General features: G+C 42.9%; 1 protein-coding gene across 1 annotated transcript in view; it reads right to left on the reverse strand.

Moving 5' to 3' along the window:
• Positions 1-14,524, reverse strand: part of Glud1 (glutamate dehydrogenase 1) — a 41,034-nt gene that overhangs the window by 3,752 nt on the left and 22,758 nt on the right. The window contains exons 5-11 of the mRNA XM_004641239.2: positions 10,671-10,765; positions 6,396-6,575; positions 5,033-5,170; positions 4,792-4,929; positions 4,350-4,430; positions 3,275-3,398; positions 2,449-2,540 (exon numbers count right to left, since the gene is read on the reverse strand). Coding sequence (XP_004641296.1) covers positions 2,449-2,540; positions 3,275-3,398; positions 4,350-4,430; positions 4,792-4,929; positions 5,033-5,170; positions 6,396-6,575; positions 10,671-10,765 — 848 coding nt within the window. The remainder of the gene's footprint in view (positions 1-2,448; positions 2,541-3,274; positions 3,399-4,349; positions 4,431-4,791; positions 4,930-5,032; positions 5,171-6,395; positions 6,576-10,670; positions 10,766-14,524) is intronic.

Raw genomic sequence — 14,524 nt, forward strand, 5'->3', positions numbered from 1 at the left:
TCTATCCTGCTCAGGGGAGAATGCGAATGCAGACTTAAGCCACGAGGCTAAGGAGACAATGCTGCTGTGAATCCAGACCATGAAGGCAAGGGATCAGTGGAAAGGGAAGACAGTGGAGGCCTGTGAGGCAGGAAGAAAGCCAGGGGATGTGGTATCCAGGAAAGTACAAGGAAGCATCCCCAGGCAGGAGCGTTGCACGGTGAGACGAGATAAGGCTGAGTCAAGGTGAAGACTAGGCTCCGACAAAGTCACTGAACGCTTGACAAGAACAGGGCAAGTATGGCTCTTTCCTGCAGTTTTGGTGGGTCTGTGGATTGAACTGAGGGCCTTGTGCATATGTGGCAAATGCTTTACCACTGAGGGTATCCCCAGCTCTTAAAATTTCAAGGCAAGGTCTTGCCAAGTTGCCAAGGCTGGCCTCAAACATGGAAGTAGCTAGAATTAGTGCACTACCATACACAGCATATTCAACTCCTGGGAAGACTGGTGAAAAGCACTAAGAATGGCAGTGATGGGAAGGAACACAGCTGAAGACATGGTTATACTGAGCACTGAGTACATGGAGAATAAACATGCCATGGAGGGAGTGCTGGAAGGGAGCAGCACTAGCTGGCACAGAGTTCCCAAGGACTCAAGGATGGGCTATGCAATGCTTTAGCCCACGACCCACAAGGGTGGAAGCCAGGGGCCACTCCACTGTGAAAAGAAATGGCTGGGGGAGCAGTGGCCAGCAGAGGCCGGATATGCAGGTCCTTGAGAGATGCCTCTCCTGTGCCAGACAACTGCTGGCTCACAGGACAAATAAGGGATGAGAGGGACAAAGAAAAGCAGATGTTGAGTAGCCCCAAGGCCAACCATATGAATGGCCAGCAGGGCCACAGCTGCATGGCATGAGGGGACAGTCTGGGCTTTCCTTGTGTTCCCTCTTTCCAGGTGCAGTCTGTGGCATGCATGTACCAGGTATCTGCTGAATACATGTGTTGCTGGTCACTTATGAAGCAGTGGGTCCTAAGCTCCAGCTTTCCACAGAAAGCCACCGTAGTATTTTGTATGTGAAGGTGTCAAGCACCCTGCCCAGGAACCAGGATGGAGTTAGCAAAACTCCAAGTCAGAAGGGCACTGTGGGAACACTACTGAGCATACAGCATCTTCATCTGCACAAAGTCCTTTCCCAGGCTGCATTTGGGCCTTAGATTACTTCCCATGCCAGGCTATCTGCTAAAGAGATGCTATTACAACTGAGCCATTTCCCTGTTTAACATTACACTGTTAAAGTGGATCTAACTGAAAAACTAGCCACAAATAGCTGTAAGACGTCAGCATGGAGTCATGCCTCTCCTGAATTATTTTCTCAGGACAAACCCCATGGCAAGGTTATGGCAGACCAAAGGCAGGGACACTGACAGCTCTTCCACAGAGCAGTACCAGTCTGTACTGTCCTCAGAAGAAAAGTCTGGCATCTTAGCACAGTGAGCCTAAGGCCACTGGCTGGGGTAGGGTGCAGTTTAGTGGCGGGGCCCTCGCCAAGAGCACACGAGGTACAGATCCCCAGCATCCTAGGAGAATGAATTCCTGTTTTGTTTATACCAAAGCTGGCTCAAATGGTTCCCAGGCATATACTCATGACTTTGCTTATTCATGCCTTTTCTCACAAAGTGGTAAGCAGATTTCTTTGCAAAATGTATATACTATTAATACGTTCTGGCAATGGTTTATTAATGTAAAACACTTTCCAATTTGTTTTCTAGCCAGGGTAGCACAGCCCTGTGATCTGACACACAGGCTGAGGCAGGAAGATTGTTAAAGAGTTGAAGGCCGGGCTGGGCTACATGAACAAGTTGAAGGTCAGTCTGTAATACACAGTGAGACCCTATCTCAAAAAAGTAAAAACAAAACAAAAATACACGTTCTTTGACTACTTGAGTCCATATAGCAATTTCCTATTTTCAGAGCTCAGTCTAATGTTTACTCTTCATACTTCTCTGAAACTTAAGAACATAAAATAAAGCAGGGAGTGGTGGCACATGCCTGTGGTGTCAGCACTGTGGAAGCAGGAGAAATAGTGAGTTCGGAGGCTGTCTACGTAGTGAGACCCTAGCTTAAAAAAAAAAAAAAAAAAAAAAAAAAAAACTAAGCCAAAAACTAAACCAAGGAGAGTCTACAATATATATGAATCCTTCATGCTTATGCCAAGTCACTGTTAAATCATCTGCAATTGCAAGCAGTGCAAAAGGCAGAACTATTTATTTTTTAACGTTATTAATAGTCACTAGGGTGCTTACATCACTGTTGGAATGGGATAAAAAGGCAAGTTTCAAAACATATGGGTTATACATGACTGCCACTCTGGTCCTCATCCCTCAACTATGTCTGTCATGTGGCCTGTCTATAGGACAGGGAAGGACAGAGGGCCTGTGTAAGATGCTGCCCTGGTGTCTCCATACATACCGATATTCTGTCCTGGAACTCTGCTGTTGGGACGATAGGAATCGTTCCACCATGCTTCCCAAATTTTCTTTCTAAGCTTTCTTGAACAGACACTATAAAAAGCCAAAAGGTCAAGTCAAGTACAGTACTAGTAGGAGAGAAAAAAAATGAAGCAAAACCCTCCTCAAAGTAAAAAGCAAATGTGTAGGACCAAAAGAGCTCCAAACCAACAGTTTTAGAAATCTTTAAAACCAGTGCCATAAAAGGGTTAACCATGAAAAAATCCAGTTCAGAAAGAACAGAAGACTCTGCCAGTTTCCTATCAAATGTGAATACAGGTCACTGCTGTTTCCATAACACCCACTGCCAGGGCAACTGCTTGGCTCTATTAAAAGAAAATGCTGAGGAAAAGAGGAAACAGGACTGGTTTTAGCCACAGAAGCCAGGCCCTCCACATGGCCCAGTGAGGCACTCAGTGGGAGGCCTCTGGGATAGCCCACCTGAAGAGAAACTGCCCTCACGGCCTTACTCCAGAGTGAACACTCATCAAGAGGCTCACAGGCTCTATCTACTAAGAGCAGCCAGAGATAGAACAGGTGGGCAGTCATGCTTTGTAACTTTATTAACATGCAATTATGCTCTGGGAATGTGACATCACAGAATAAAGCTTTGAATATAGATATACGAGGGAAGTATGCACTGAATACCCGTAAAGCAAGTATATATTTTGTCCAAGTCTCTTTAAGGCAGAACAATTGCTAGGGGAAAGGCCCTAAAGTTGTGCTTTCTCCAGGCTTTTAGCTGATCCCAAAGATGACTTTTGGAGAACAAAATTATTGGAACTCACTGAGCAAGTGGTAGTTAGAATCCCTTTCATATTTGAAGGTCAATCGGCCATAGCTGACATGGTTTAGATTCTTCAGCCACTCAAAGTAAGATACCGTCACTCCTCCAGCATTCAAATAGAGATCCTACACACAGGATGTAGCAAGACAGAGAAAAGGCAGGGACTTCAGGAAAACTTAAAATGAAAAATAAGAACTCCATTTCTACATGGTTGACTAAACCTCAAACTTCCTAAATATCTTACAGGATACCAGGAATTTCAGTTAATCTGAAGTTTTCATTTCTCAATCTGAGGTGTTTTTTTTTTTTTTTTTTTGGCTCATGCATGATTATTTGGGCAGCTTTATTTATTTATTTATTTATTACTTTATGTATTTAGTACAGGGTCTATAGGGTCTCACTACACAGATCATACTTGCAGTGATCCTCCTGTTTTCAGCTTCCCAACTGCTGGGATTACAGGCACGCGTCACTATGTCCAGTCTCGGTTGCCTTCTCAGTACACCCCAGGGGCGGGGCTGGCAGTGCATGCCGGGATCCAACTCTGGTCCCTGCCTCTGCCTAAGCAGGCACTTTAATCCACTGAGCTATGTGGCCAGCCCTTTGATCAGCTTTAGTGAGTCTCTTCTCATCAAATTCTCAGCAAAGGGTGTTCTTGAAAAAGGCATCCCAAGTCCACACTACTTCCAATAACCTTTTGGTGTGAACGCTGGTTTATCCACTGAAAACCTGGGCCCATGTCCCTTTCAGCTGCTTTTGGAGTAAAGCAGGAAGAGACATTTGAGATGCATAAGGTTAAGAATTCTGTAGAAGAGCACTATTTAGATTTTGCACAGCCAGCCTCTCAGGAAGCTGACCACATAGTGAGAAACAGTCAGAAGCTAGAGGAAGTGCTTGATGAAGGTGAAAGGCTATGCTGATTATACTAGCCATGTGACCAGTCTTTTCTTATGAGCAAAACTAAAAACAAGTAATTCACTCCACATGGGAAATGTCAGCTTTTTCTTCTCCTGGCTCCTAGCGAGAACAATGATGATCCCCACTCGTTTCAAGCCTGAGTCACAGAGGTAACTCACCGGAATAACCATGATGCTCCTCTCCAGGAAGATCCTGTCAGCCTCTGGAGTGGTGGGTCCATTGGCACCTTCGGCAATGATCTGTAAGAGTCAGGGGCACACTCCTGTCAGGAGCTCCCACACGGGGCATGAGCTAGGGGCATGAAAGCGCAATTTTGGAAACAATTAGACTACAAGGGTCGTTTTGTTTCATGAGGTGCACAGAGCTTTTACTCATTTCCATAGTTTTCTTAACTACATTTTGGAAATTTGGTGATGGCTGAACAACTCTGAATTAATACATTCAAAAGCCATTAGGTCGTATACTTTAAATGGATGAAAGTTATAGAACATGAATTATATGTCAGTACGGCTGTAAAAAGAAACCAGTCAGACTTTTAGGACAGCCCAGATGTAATTGCATGGCAGGTGCTGTTAATACCTGTTCCTCTAATGCTCTTACCTTGGCTTTGACTTTGGGTGCATTGGATTTGGTCAACTGCTTCTCACTGGCAGCTGGGATCAGGATATCGCAGTCAGCTTCCAAGATGCTTCCTTCATATATTCTTGCCTTAGGGAATCCCAGAATTGATCCATGTTGCTGTAAATTGATTAAAAAAAAAAAAAATAGAAGAAGTAGGTTTAAATAGCATTCATCTCAACATTCTGAATGGTCAAATTATTGAGATATGAGTGTAACATACCAATTTGAAATCTTCCAGTTCTTTTGGGTCAATACCATCTGGATTATATATACTCCCATCAGATTCCCCAACACCAACACATTTAGCACCAAAACGATGTAAATATCTCATAGTGTGCAGGCCTACATTGCCAAAGCCCTGTGAAGAACAATTAATTATATACAACACAAAAATTAAAGGTCTAGGACAGGTAGTTTGAATCATATCTTGGCCAAGGTAAATCCACATCCTGTTAGTTTTGAAACAATTATCAAAATTCTTTTGCCAAAGGAACCACTGTACTCAATGGCTTTTCAACAATAAAGCTCCGCTCAAGTCAACAACTTCTGACATTGCCAGTCTTACAGAGAAGGAAAATCCATTACTGTCATGGACTACTGGACTATATTGGAATATTTTGCTGAATTCATGCACTTATAATAATCAAATGGCAATGGAATACCCTTCTCTGACAAAACTAAACAAAAAAAGGAGATACAAATGAATGACCATTTTGCATCTGTATATTCAAAAAAGGATATACAGCTACGTTCTCTTAATTCAATGAATAGAAAGATTTCTTCTAATAGTGTTTGTAAACAGGATATCATGTCTGCATCTTGTACAATGAATAACCAGTAAGACAACAATATGCAATGTATTAATTATTGAAACTGTGCTACTAATTGGATTTGAAACTGTCTTATTATTTTTTCTCAATAAAATTATCAAAGAAAAAAAAAACCAATAAAGCTCCAGGGTAAATGAGGGACCCACCCCTTTTGTTAGATGAAACCTTATGATTAAAGGGCAGTACTGCCACCTGCACTGGTTGGGTTAAGTCCCTGTGACCTGAGGTCTTTTGGTTACATAAAGGATGGAAGAGAGCAAACTTTTTTTTTTTTTTTTTTGCAGAACCGGGGATTGAACTCAGACCCTTGCGCTTATTCTACTGAGCTATCTCCCCGGTCCTGAGAGCAAACTATTTAATTAATTTTATCTTTTTGAGACATGATCTTGCTGTGCAGTCCAGACTGGCTTTGAGTTCACTTTGCAGCCTCAGCTGGTCTCAAGTGCGCAACGATCCCTCAGTCTCCCAAGTGCTAGAACTATAGGTGTGTGCCACCACCTGGCACAGCAAACTCCTTCTGAGGTCTAAATTGCAACCGAGCTTATGACTCTCATATATGTGAGAGATATAAAATCAGTTCTAGCCAGGAATCACACCAAGGTTCACAAAAATGAAGGATGTAACACTTTGAAAACAATCATTCTAAAAATTAAAGAGATTCTAAGGATCTAATTTTAAAGTTCCAAGTGTAAAAACATTAAAAAACCTTAATGTATGTTGTCTGTTAGTTATTAATAAAACACTTTTATTTACTTGAACAACAAACGTTTTATCTCCAAAGCCAGGTGTCATTCCTAAAATACTCATGTAGGAAGCTTCGTTGATGAAATTCTCAATTCCATGAAAAACACCTCGGCCAGTTGCAGAGATTCGCCCGTGGATGCCTCCTTGACTGATCGGCTTTCCGGTAACGCAGGCGTGTGCGTTAATATCCTGTTAGAGGAGTCAGGGTTAGAGAAGGTGACACATCAGGCCCAGCCCTAATCATGAACCAGCATATAAACTAAAGTTGAGTCACATTCTTATTTATTTTTTATGTATTAGGTACAGAGTCTTACTATGCAGGTTGGACTTGTAGTGATCCTCCTGTTTTCAGACTCCCCAGCGCTGGCATTACAGCTGTGCAGCACCACGCCCATTCTTGGTGACTGGCTCAGTGTGCCCAGTAGGGGAGGGTGGGAAGGTACGGCATGTGGTGCCAGGGATCTAACCCTGGTCCCTGCATTAAGCCATCTCACTGGCCCTACACATTCTTATTTAACGAATTTATTCTGATTAGCATTCTTCATAAGTCTGTGATTGAGACAGACTTAAGGCACCCTTTCACCAACAGGAACAAGCCCCACTTTTTAAACTCTTTTTGTTCCTAGAAAATAGTAACACAGAGTATATTCTTAGATGGGAGAGTTGAAATTTAGGGTCAAGCACAAATAGCAGTATGATAAAAGTAGAGACAATTGCCTTTTACATTTTAAAATCTAACATTTGATTTGCGCATGCCACTCAGAGCCCAAAACAAGAAATGTTATGAACTTTTTGGGAGGACTCAATGCTGTATTCTTCTGCCAACTGAATTTTGAAATCTAATAAAATGACACTTTTTAAAAGAATCAGTAACAATTCTTTTTTTTTTTTTTTTTTGCGGAACCGGGGATTGAACTCAGACCCTTGTACTTGCTAGGGAAGTGCTTATTCCACTGAGCCATCTCCCCAGCCCCAAGAACCAGTAACAGATGATACTAAAGCTCTCCTAAGAGAGATAAAGCTGTTTAAAAAAATGCCCGCGTAGGCAAGACCCAGAGGCCTGCACCTCTGTGCATGAAGCAGCACCGGCTTGGCCGAGGAGAGGCCTTCACCGCCCACCTGAGCCCTCTTGCACGGAGGGTGTGCACACATTTCTGTGCAGAAACAAACACAGCTAGAGAAAAGTTTGATGGCCTCACAGGTAGAGCAGATGCTTCGGCCAGCAGACTAAGTAGGAGAAACAGAAGGCAGTTAGGTGGGAACAGGAAGTCAGGGGTAGTAACGAAGGCAGCACTTTCAGTCAGAGTCAAAGGCATAGACTTGTGCAGGCCATTCCCTTCCCAAAAACAGGATGCTGTGCCTGACTGCACACCAATTCCTACCCCATGATAGGTGTAGCTGGGAGCACTTAAAAGAAAAACTGGGCTTTACTGTATTGCTTAAATATTTTCAGAGAGAATTTAAATTACCAACGAAAAGAATGACAGCCAAGTTAAAAAAAAAAAAAAAAAAAGTCAAGAAAAAGTGCTAGAGAATTAGTAGTTTTCCCAGAGTTTTCTTTCATGAATAATACTCATGAATACAGAATGGCAAACCTGGTGCCAAGTCTACCGAATAAAAATGCAAATGCTGTCACTGAAAGAGACACTGTCTGAGGCTAGGCCTGGCGTCAGCTGCCAGGCTCCCCAGCATACCTAATTCTGGGGATCCCAGGAACAGTGAGAAGAATGTGCCCCCCCTGGGGGGGGTGTACAGAGGACCTCCCGCACACCTTGAAATGCATGATAAAAACTAAGGCCTTTTCACCTAGGCCTGGACCCTGGGTCTCCTAGCACTCAAGGACAATCTTCCACCAGTTCAGGCCAAGGGTTAGCTGGCAGTGCCTCCCAAAACTACCTTTGTGGCACTACTGTTAAGCGCTGACAGCATACTGCCTACTGCTGTGCACTGGTCAGCGTGCTGCTCTGCTCAAAAAGAACAAGTGCTCCTGTGATTTGTGTCTGCTTAGCTAATGTACTCCAATCTAAGACCTAGGTTCAATCTCCAGCACCACACACTCATAGACATAAAAGATAACCTCAGAAGTGTTCTTTTTCTTTTTTTAATTTTTATTTATGAGAGAGAGAGAGAGAGAGAGAGAGAGAGAGAGAGAGAGGTGTGTGGCCAGCTCAGCCCACCAGGGGGCGGGGCTGGCTGGCATGTGGTGCTGGGGGATTGAACCGCGGTCCCTGATGCTTTGCTAAGCTTGTTCTAAGTAGGTGCTTTAGACCACTGAGCCATCTCTCCAGCCCAGAAGTGTTCTTTTTCATAGATGTTCTTTTTTGTAGTCCTTTTGGGAATGACTGTTAAACCAAAATGCTTTTTAAAAGCATACCAAGTGTCTAATACAGTTTGTTTATTATGGATCTGTGCTACATACAGAATGTTATAAATGCTTTTTTCCTATACTAAGGGCCATGAACTGCCTAAGTGCATTGGATTAGTCCTCATGAAATTTTCCTAACAGTCTCATGAGGCTAACAGTCCCAACGAAGTAGGTACCATTACAGAAACTTCCTATGAAGAAACCGAGGCTCAGGCATTCTCAGGCCATGGAGCTGCCAGGTGTTATTATTTTTTGTTGTATGTATTTGGTACAGGGTTGCACTATGCTGTTTGGACTCCTAATGATCCTCCTGTTTTTAGCCTCCCTAGCACTGGGATTACAGGTGTGCAGCACCATACCTGGACTTGGTTGAAGGCACAGCATGCCCCGGGGGTGTGACTGGTGTGGCTTGTGGGACTGGGGATTGACCCTGCTACTAGGTGTTTGCCCAAGCTCCCAGAGACAAAGTGACATGGCTCAGGAGACATCTGACTTCCACATTCTTCCTCTCCAAGCCCCATTTCTCACTGCCTCTTCCACCTCCCGAGACCTCATGACTTCTACTACCCCACAACCCCATTGTTTAGTCTTTCTCTTCTTGCATCACTTTCCTTTGGGCAGCAGCCACAGACTGGGTTGTTTCCAGTGCCATTTTTCTAAGGTGGTGGACACATCTCATGCTTTCTTTTTCTTCACTCTAATGCCCACACTTGCTCTCCTCGTGCCCAAACCACCCCATCTTCTACCGTGCTCAAAATGGCTCTAATGTCTACTCCACAGTGTCACAAACCTGCTTTCAGTGAGCTCTTCATGGCTTTCAGCTTCATGGTTTTCATTTAAGACAAAGTTCAAAGTTTCCCCAATCTTGGCTGGGCAGTGGCCTGGCGTCCTCCTCAGCTGGCATTTCCACCCTCCTCCCTCCCATTCCTGACTGGCTGCTTCCAGACTCACTTCACCCATGTATTTCCATTCAGCTCCCAACACTGGTCTGGCTATGCTACACACTCCCCGGCTGCTGTGTGCTCCTCTTCTGTACTGCAGGGTAGAAGTTTCCACTCTCAAGGAGGCCTTGTTTGACTTTTCCTTCTAAAGGCCTGGTCTAGTCCCATTGTTTCAACAACTCTGGAACTTACACCAGTTGTGCACACATGACTTGCAGTTGATCTTGTATGAAGAGTACATGGACAGCTCTTCTATATCCCTTTCTATTCCTAGTCTAGGAATGCCTGTTGCTCAAGGCTTTGTGTCCTCAGGGAAAAGAAGGCATGCTTCCTCTTGTGTTCTATTCAGTACTCTGATTGGGTCCTCTAGGCTTTCTTGACCCAGCCTTGTCCTCTTTTTTCTTCTCACACACCCAATCCAGTCTCCTGGAGTCTGTCATGCCTCTCAAGCGTGCCTAGGCACTATGATCACACGGGGAAAAACCAACATCAAGGCTTGCCATTTCTCACTGTGGTTTGCCTACCTCTCTACTTACAGCTCCACAAGTATGCCAAACCTGCAACCCAGGCCCTAGCATTTCTCTCCATGTGCTTGATCTGAACATTTTGAAGGCCTGGCCCACACATGTCCTCCAGAAACTACAACTCCAGCCTGTATTTCCATACTCTGTCTGGTAACTATCTTTGCTCCTGTGTAAATGACACTTTTTTAAGGGAAACATCAGAGCATAATGTTTTTTGATAGTCTGGCATCTCAGCAGTGGTTGGGGAAGATCTTGCTCTAGTGCACAGTCTGTGAAAGCTGTGTAAATCACAGGTAAGTAAAAGCTCATTCTTGGCTCACATTTACAGTTTAAAAAGAGAAAGGCAAGCAAAATGATATGTGATTCATCTTTGATTAAAAGGGAGGAGAAAAATCAAGTGTTTCTCAGCTTCTCACACACAAGGCAGGAAGCCCTAGGCTCCGTGGATACTCACATAGTGCCCTATGGTGCTGGCATAAGTGTCCGCGATCCAGGACATCTCCCGCTCGCCAGTGCTCATGTCCGGGGCAGGCACATCAATGCCAGGACCTGAGAGCACAGGGAAAGGGCAGGGTACCAGTTTTTAAGACAAACTCTCCTGAAACACAAAGATCCCTGTAATTCTGTAAGAGAACAAAGTCACCATGGCTAGAAGCCTTAAGGTCTCATTTAGGTAACTCATCCAAGTCACAGTAATGCTCATGATGTGTCTCACCACACAGTGAGATACACTGTTAGGCAGCAACTGCTACCATGATGGTCCTAATGTGGCAAGTTAGCTATGTACAAGAGGCTCGGACTCCACTGGCACAAGGGCTTGGTCTCCTGGCCTCAGTTCCCTCAACAGCAACCAGAGGCTAAATGACCATCTTGCTGACATGAACAGGACTGCAATTAGGATCGCGTGTGGGACACCACAGTGACACACTGCTTATCACCAAGAAGAGGGGACAAAGTCACAGCTGAAGCCATTGTACGGAAGGCTGAAATCTTTTTTATAGAATAATGATTGCTTTGACCTGCTATTCAGTGCTTAGTATACATGCGGTTTTGGGCCTTGGCTTATAATTCCTCAGATCACAGCAAATGAAATGCTTGAGAATAAAATGCATTGGCTTACAGGCAGCAAACGATGTCCCTGAAGGCCACAGTGTGGATACTAAGAATCTGCGCTCAGGGATGCTCACTGCAATCTGTGAAGGCAGGAATCCAGAGATAGCCCTTCCAAGAGTGACAACTTGGCTGTGCAGTAGGCCAGTTGGAATAAAAATATGCTGTGAAGCACTAAACAACCATTAAAAATGATGATTACATCCCTGTGATTGACTCAGAATCATCATTAAATCTAAATATGTGGGAAAATGTAGGTTTTCTTTAGTCATATATATTCCTGTTCTTATTATCTTTTTCTCTCCAGTTTCCTTCAAAGTACTGGGATTTGTAGGTATGTGTGATAAAGCTCTTTTTTAAAGGGTTACACCCACATTTTCCTATAACCTTTATTTTTTGACCATTAGAATAAGTGCAATTTCTGTTGTCTACAATTATATTAACCCAAGTTCCAGCTCATGTAATTCTCTGAAAGCTGTAATGTAATGAATGCTGGGCACGTCCAAGACAACTTTGATATGCAAGGTATGCTTTTGACTACTACACATCTTGGTCCCTATTCCACAGACACTCTTCACTGTCCCAAGCCTCCCCTCGAGGCAGCAAGCCTGCTTCAAGATGCCACACCATGCACTGGCAGAAGGACTCTGCTGCTCCTCTTGGCTCCCTTTATTAACCTCAGTGACAGGTTACTATACCAGTTTAACCATATTCCTTTTCTACAGGTACAAAAGACAAACTGCTACCCAAGTATCCTTATTTTCAACAAGGCTAAGGGATAATAGGTTTGTTGCTTCAAGTTAACAATTCCAATGGGCAAGTAGCAGATCTGAGGCAGATAGTTTGTAAATAAACTTTCTTACCAATATTGTTCTAGACTGCCAAATGCAAGACAGCTTTCCCAACTAAAACAAAGGTTACTAGGTTCTGTTGTGTGCAAAAAACAATGTTTGGGGGTGCACAGATTACAAGTCATTCTTTAATGACTGACAAATTTTCTAATATTTAACAGAGTACAGGTGGGAGAAGCCTACCCTTTCTGAAAAAGTGATGACTCTGGCATAGTTGAGAGCAGAGGTAATCTTGGTATAGTGACACAAGGTCTGAGAAGCAGAGACGTCAGGGATCTTCAGGGGACATGCCAGTTTTACACAGGTCTGTGCTATGTCTACACTCCACAAGAGTCAACAGCAACCTTTCCATGTCTCCCAAGAACCGGAAGAAGAAATAGCACTTCCAACTCCTTCTATGAGGCTGGTATCACCTGACACCAGGAATGGACAAAGGCATCACAAAAATCTACAGACAAACACCCTTCTCAGTAGGAGTAAAAATATGTAGTTGTATGATCATCCTGAGAACTACAATATGTCAGTGAGAGAAATCACAGACTCAGGTGAACAGATACATTGTATACCACGTTCAGGGGTAGAAGACAAGAGAGCTAAGTCAGCAATATGCCATTAATTTGTCTATGGATTCAACATACTTCTATCAATCCCAGCTGCCTTTCTGGCTTTTTTTTTTTTTTTCTTTTCTTTCAGTACTGGGGATTGAACTCAGGCCCTTATGCTTGCCAGGCAAGTGCTTATTGTACTGAGTAATCTCCCCAGCTCCCCCTCCTTTTTTTTTTTTTTTTTTTTTTGTGGTACCGGGGATTGAACTCAGGACCCTAAAGTACAAGGGCCTGAGTTCAATCCCCACTACTGAAAAAAAAAAAAAAAAAAAAGGAAAAGATATTCAGACTCAAGCCTCAATTGTGATCTAAAACTGTATGGAAAGGCAAGTCAGGAAATGTGGGCTGAAATGTGCACTCTTCCTACCTCAGCCTTCCAGAGTAGTGGGATTACATATAAGTGTCCAGCTTCCAAAGAATCTTATTTAACTTTTGGAACTGAGACACTTGTCAAAATTCATAAAATCAAGTGGGAAACTCTAGATACAGACAATTCATGATTGAATAAAGTCCAAAACCCACAGTTATTAAAATGAACTTAAGATTTAGGGTAAGACGATGCAGTAGGCTAGTATCAGGCTGAAGGAGATTTTAACTTACTGTACTTTAGAATGAAGATTCACCCCCCCATAGGTGTAAAGGCACCTTCTTAGCATGCTTCTCGCATATGAAGATACATAATTTGACAACATTGCTGGTGTGAGGCATGTCATAACCCAGATGCCTTATAGATTATGACACCAGGGCCAAACCTTATAAAAACCTAATGTTATCTATATGCATCTTATTTCAACTTTATTTTATGCATTTTTTTCTGAAAATGGAATAAATTTCAAAATACAGAGAACAGTGAGACCCTCTTTCCAAAACAAAAGCAACTGGAACCAAAAACCAAAAACCAAACCAAACCAAAACAAAATTCCCAAAAAAACCAACCCAGCTGGGGAGATAGCTCAGTAGAATAAATGCTTGCCTGGCAAACACAAGGGCCCGAGTTCAATCCCCGGTTCCGCAAAAAGAAAAAAAAAAAAAAAAAACAACACAAACAAACAAACAAAAAAACACCCCACAACAACAACAACAACAAAACCCAACCCTCCAAAAAAAACAGAAAAGGAGAAAAAGTGAGTTTTCTTTTCTCTTTCAGTATTAGTTTAATTAAGTATGGTAACAAGAAAAGCATATCAAGTAATTTTATTTACTCGAATGACCAAGACTTAAATTGCTTGAAAATTAAATAAATGGGAAATATTTATACATCATGAAAAGTATATTCATGTTTTACACAAAACAATAAACATAGATTAAAAAAAAAAAAAAATCAAGCAGGCCAGATACTGTGGGATTGCTGAGTTCAAGATCGGCCTGAACTACAAAGAGAGACCCTGTCTCAAAAACAAAAGAAAACAAAACAAAAACCAAAAATTGAGCAAACAAAGATTAGCTTTTTTAAAAGTTTAGTGTTCTTCAATGGCCGTGACTCATCCACATGGCTGGCACTGACAAAGGATCTACAAAGTGCAGTACAGGGTTACAAGATAAATCCTGAGGGTATTTGACTGGCCTTATCAGATACAAAAGTTACATTTATCTTGATCTTAACCATCCAGCAGAAAAGTATAAAAACGAAGTATAAAAAGTAAAGCCGGGGCTGGTGAGATGGCTCAGTGGTCTAAAGCACCTACTTAGAACGAGCTTAGCAAGCACAGGGACCGTGGTTCAATCCCCCAGCACCACATGCC

This window comes from Octodon degus, unplaced genomic scaffold (assembly GCF_000260255.1).
Source record: "Octodon degus isolate 3935 unplaced genomic scaffold, OctDeg1.0 scaffold00132, whole genome shotgun sequence".
NCBI lineage: Eukaryota > Metazoa > Chordata > Mammalia > Rodentia > Octodontidae > Octodon > Octodon degus.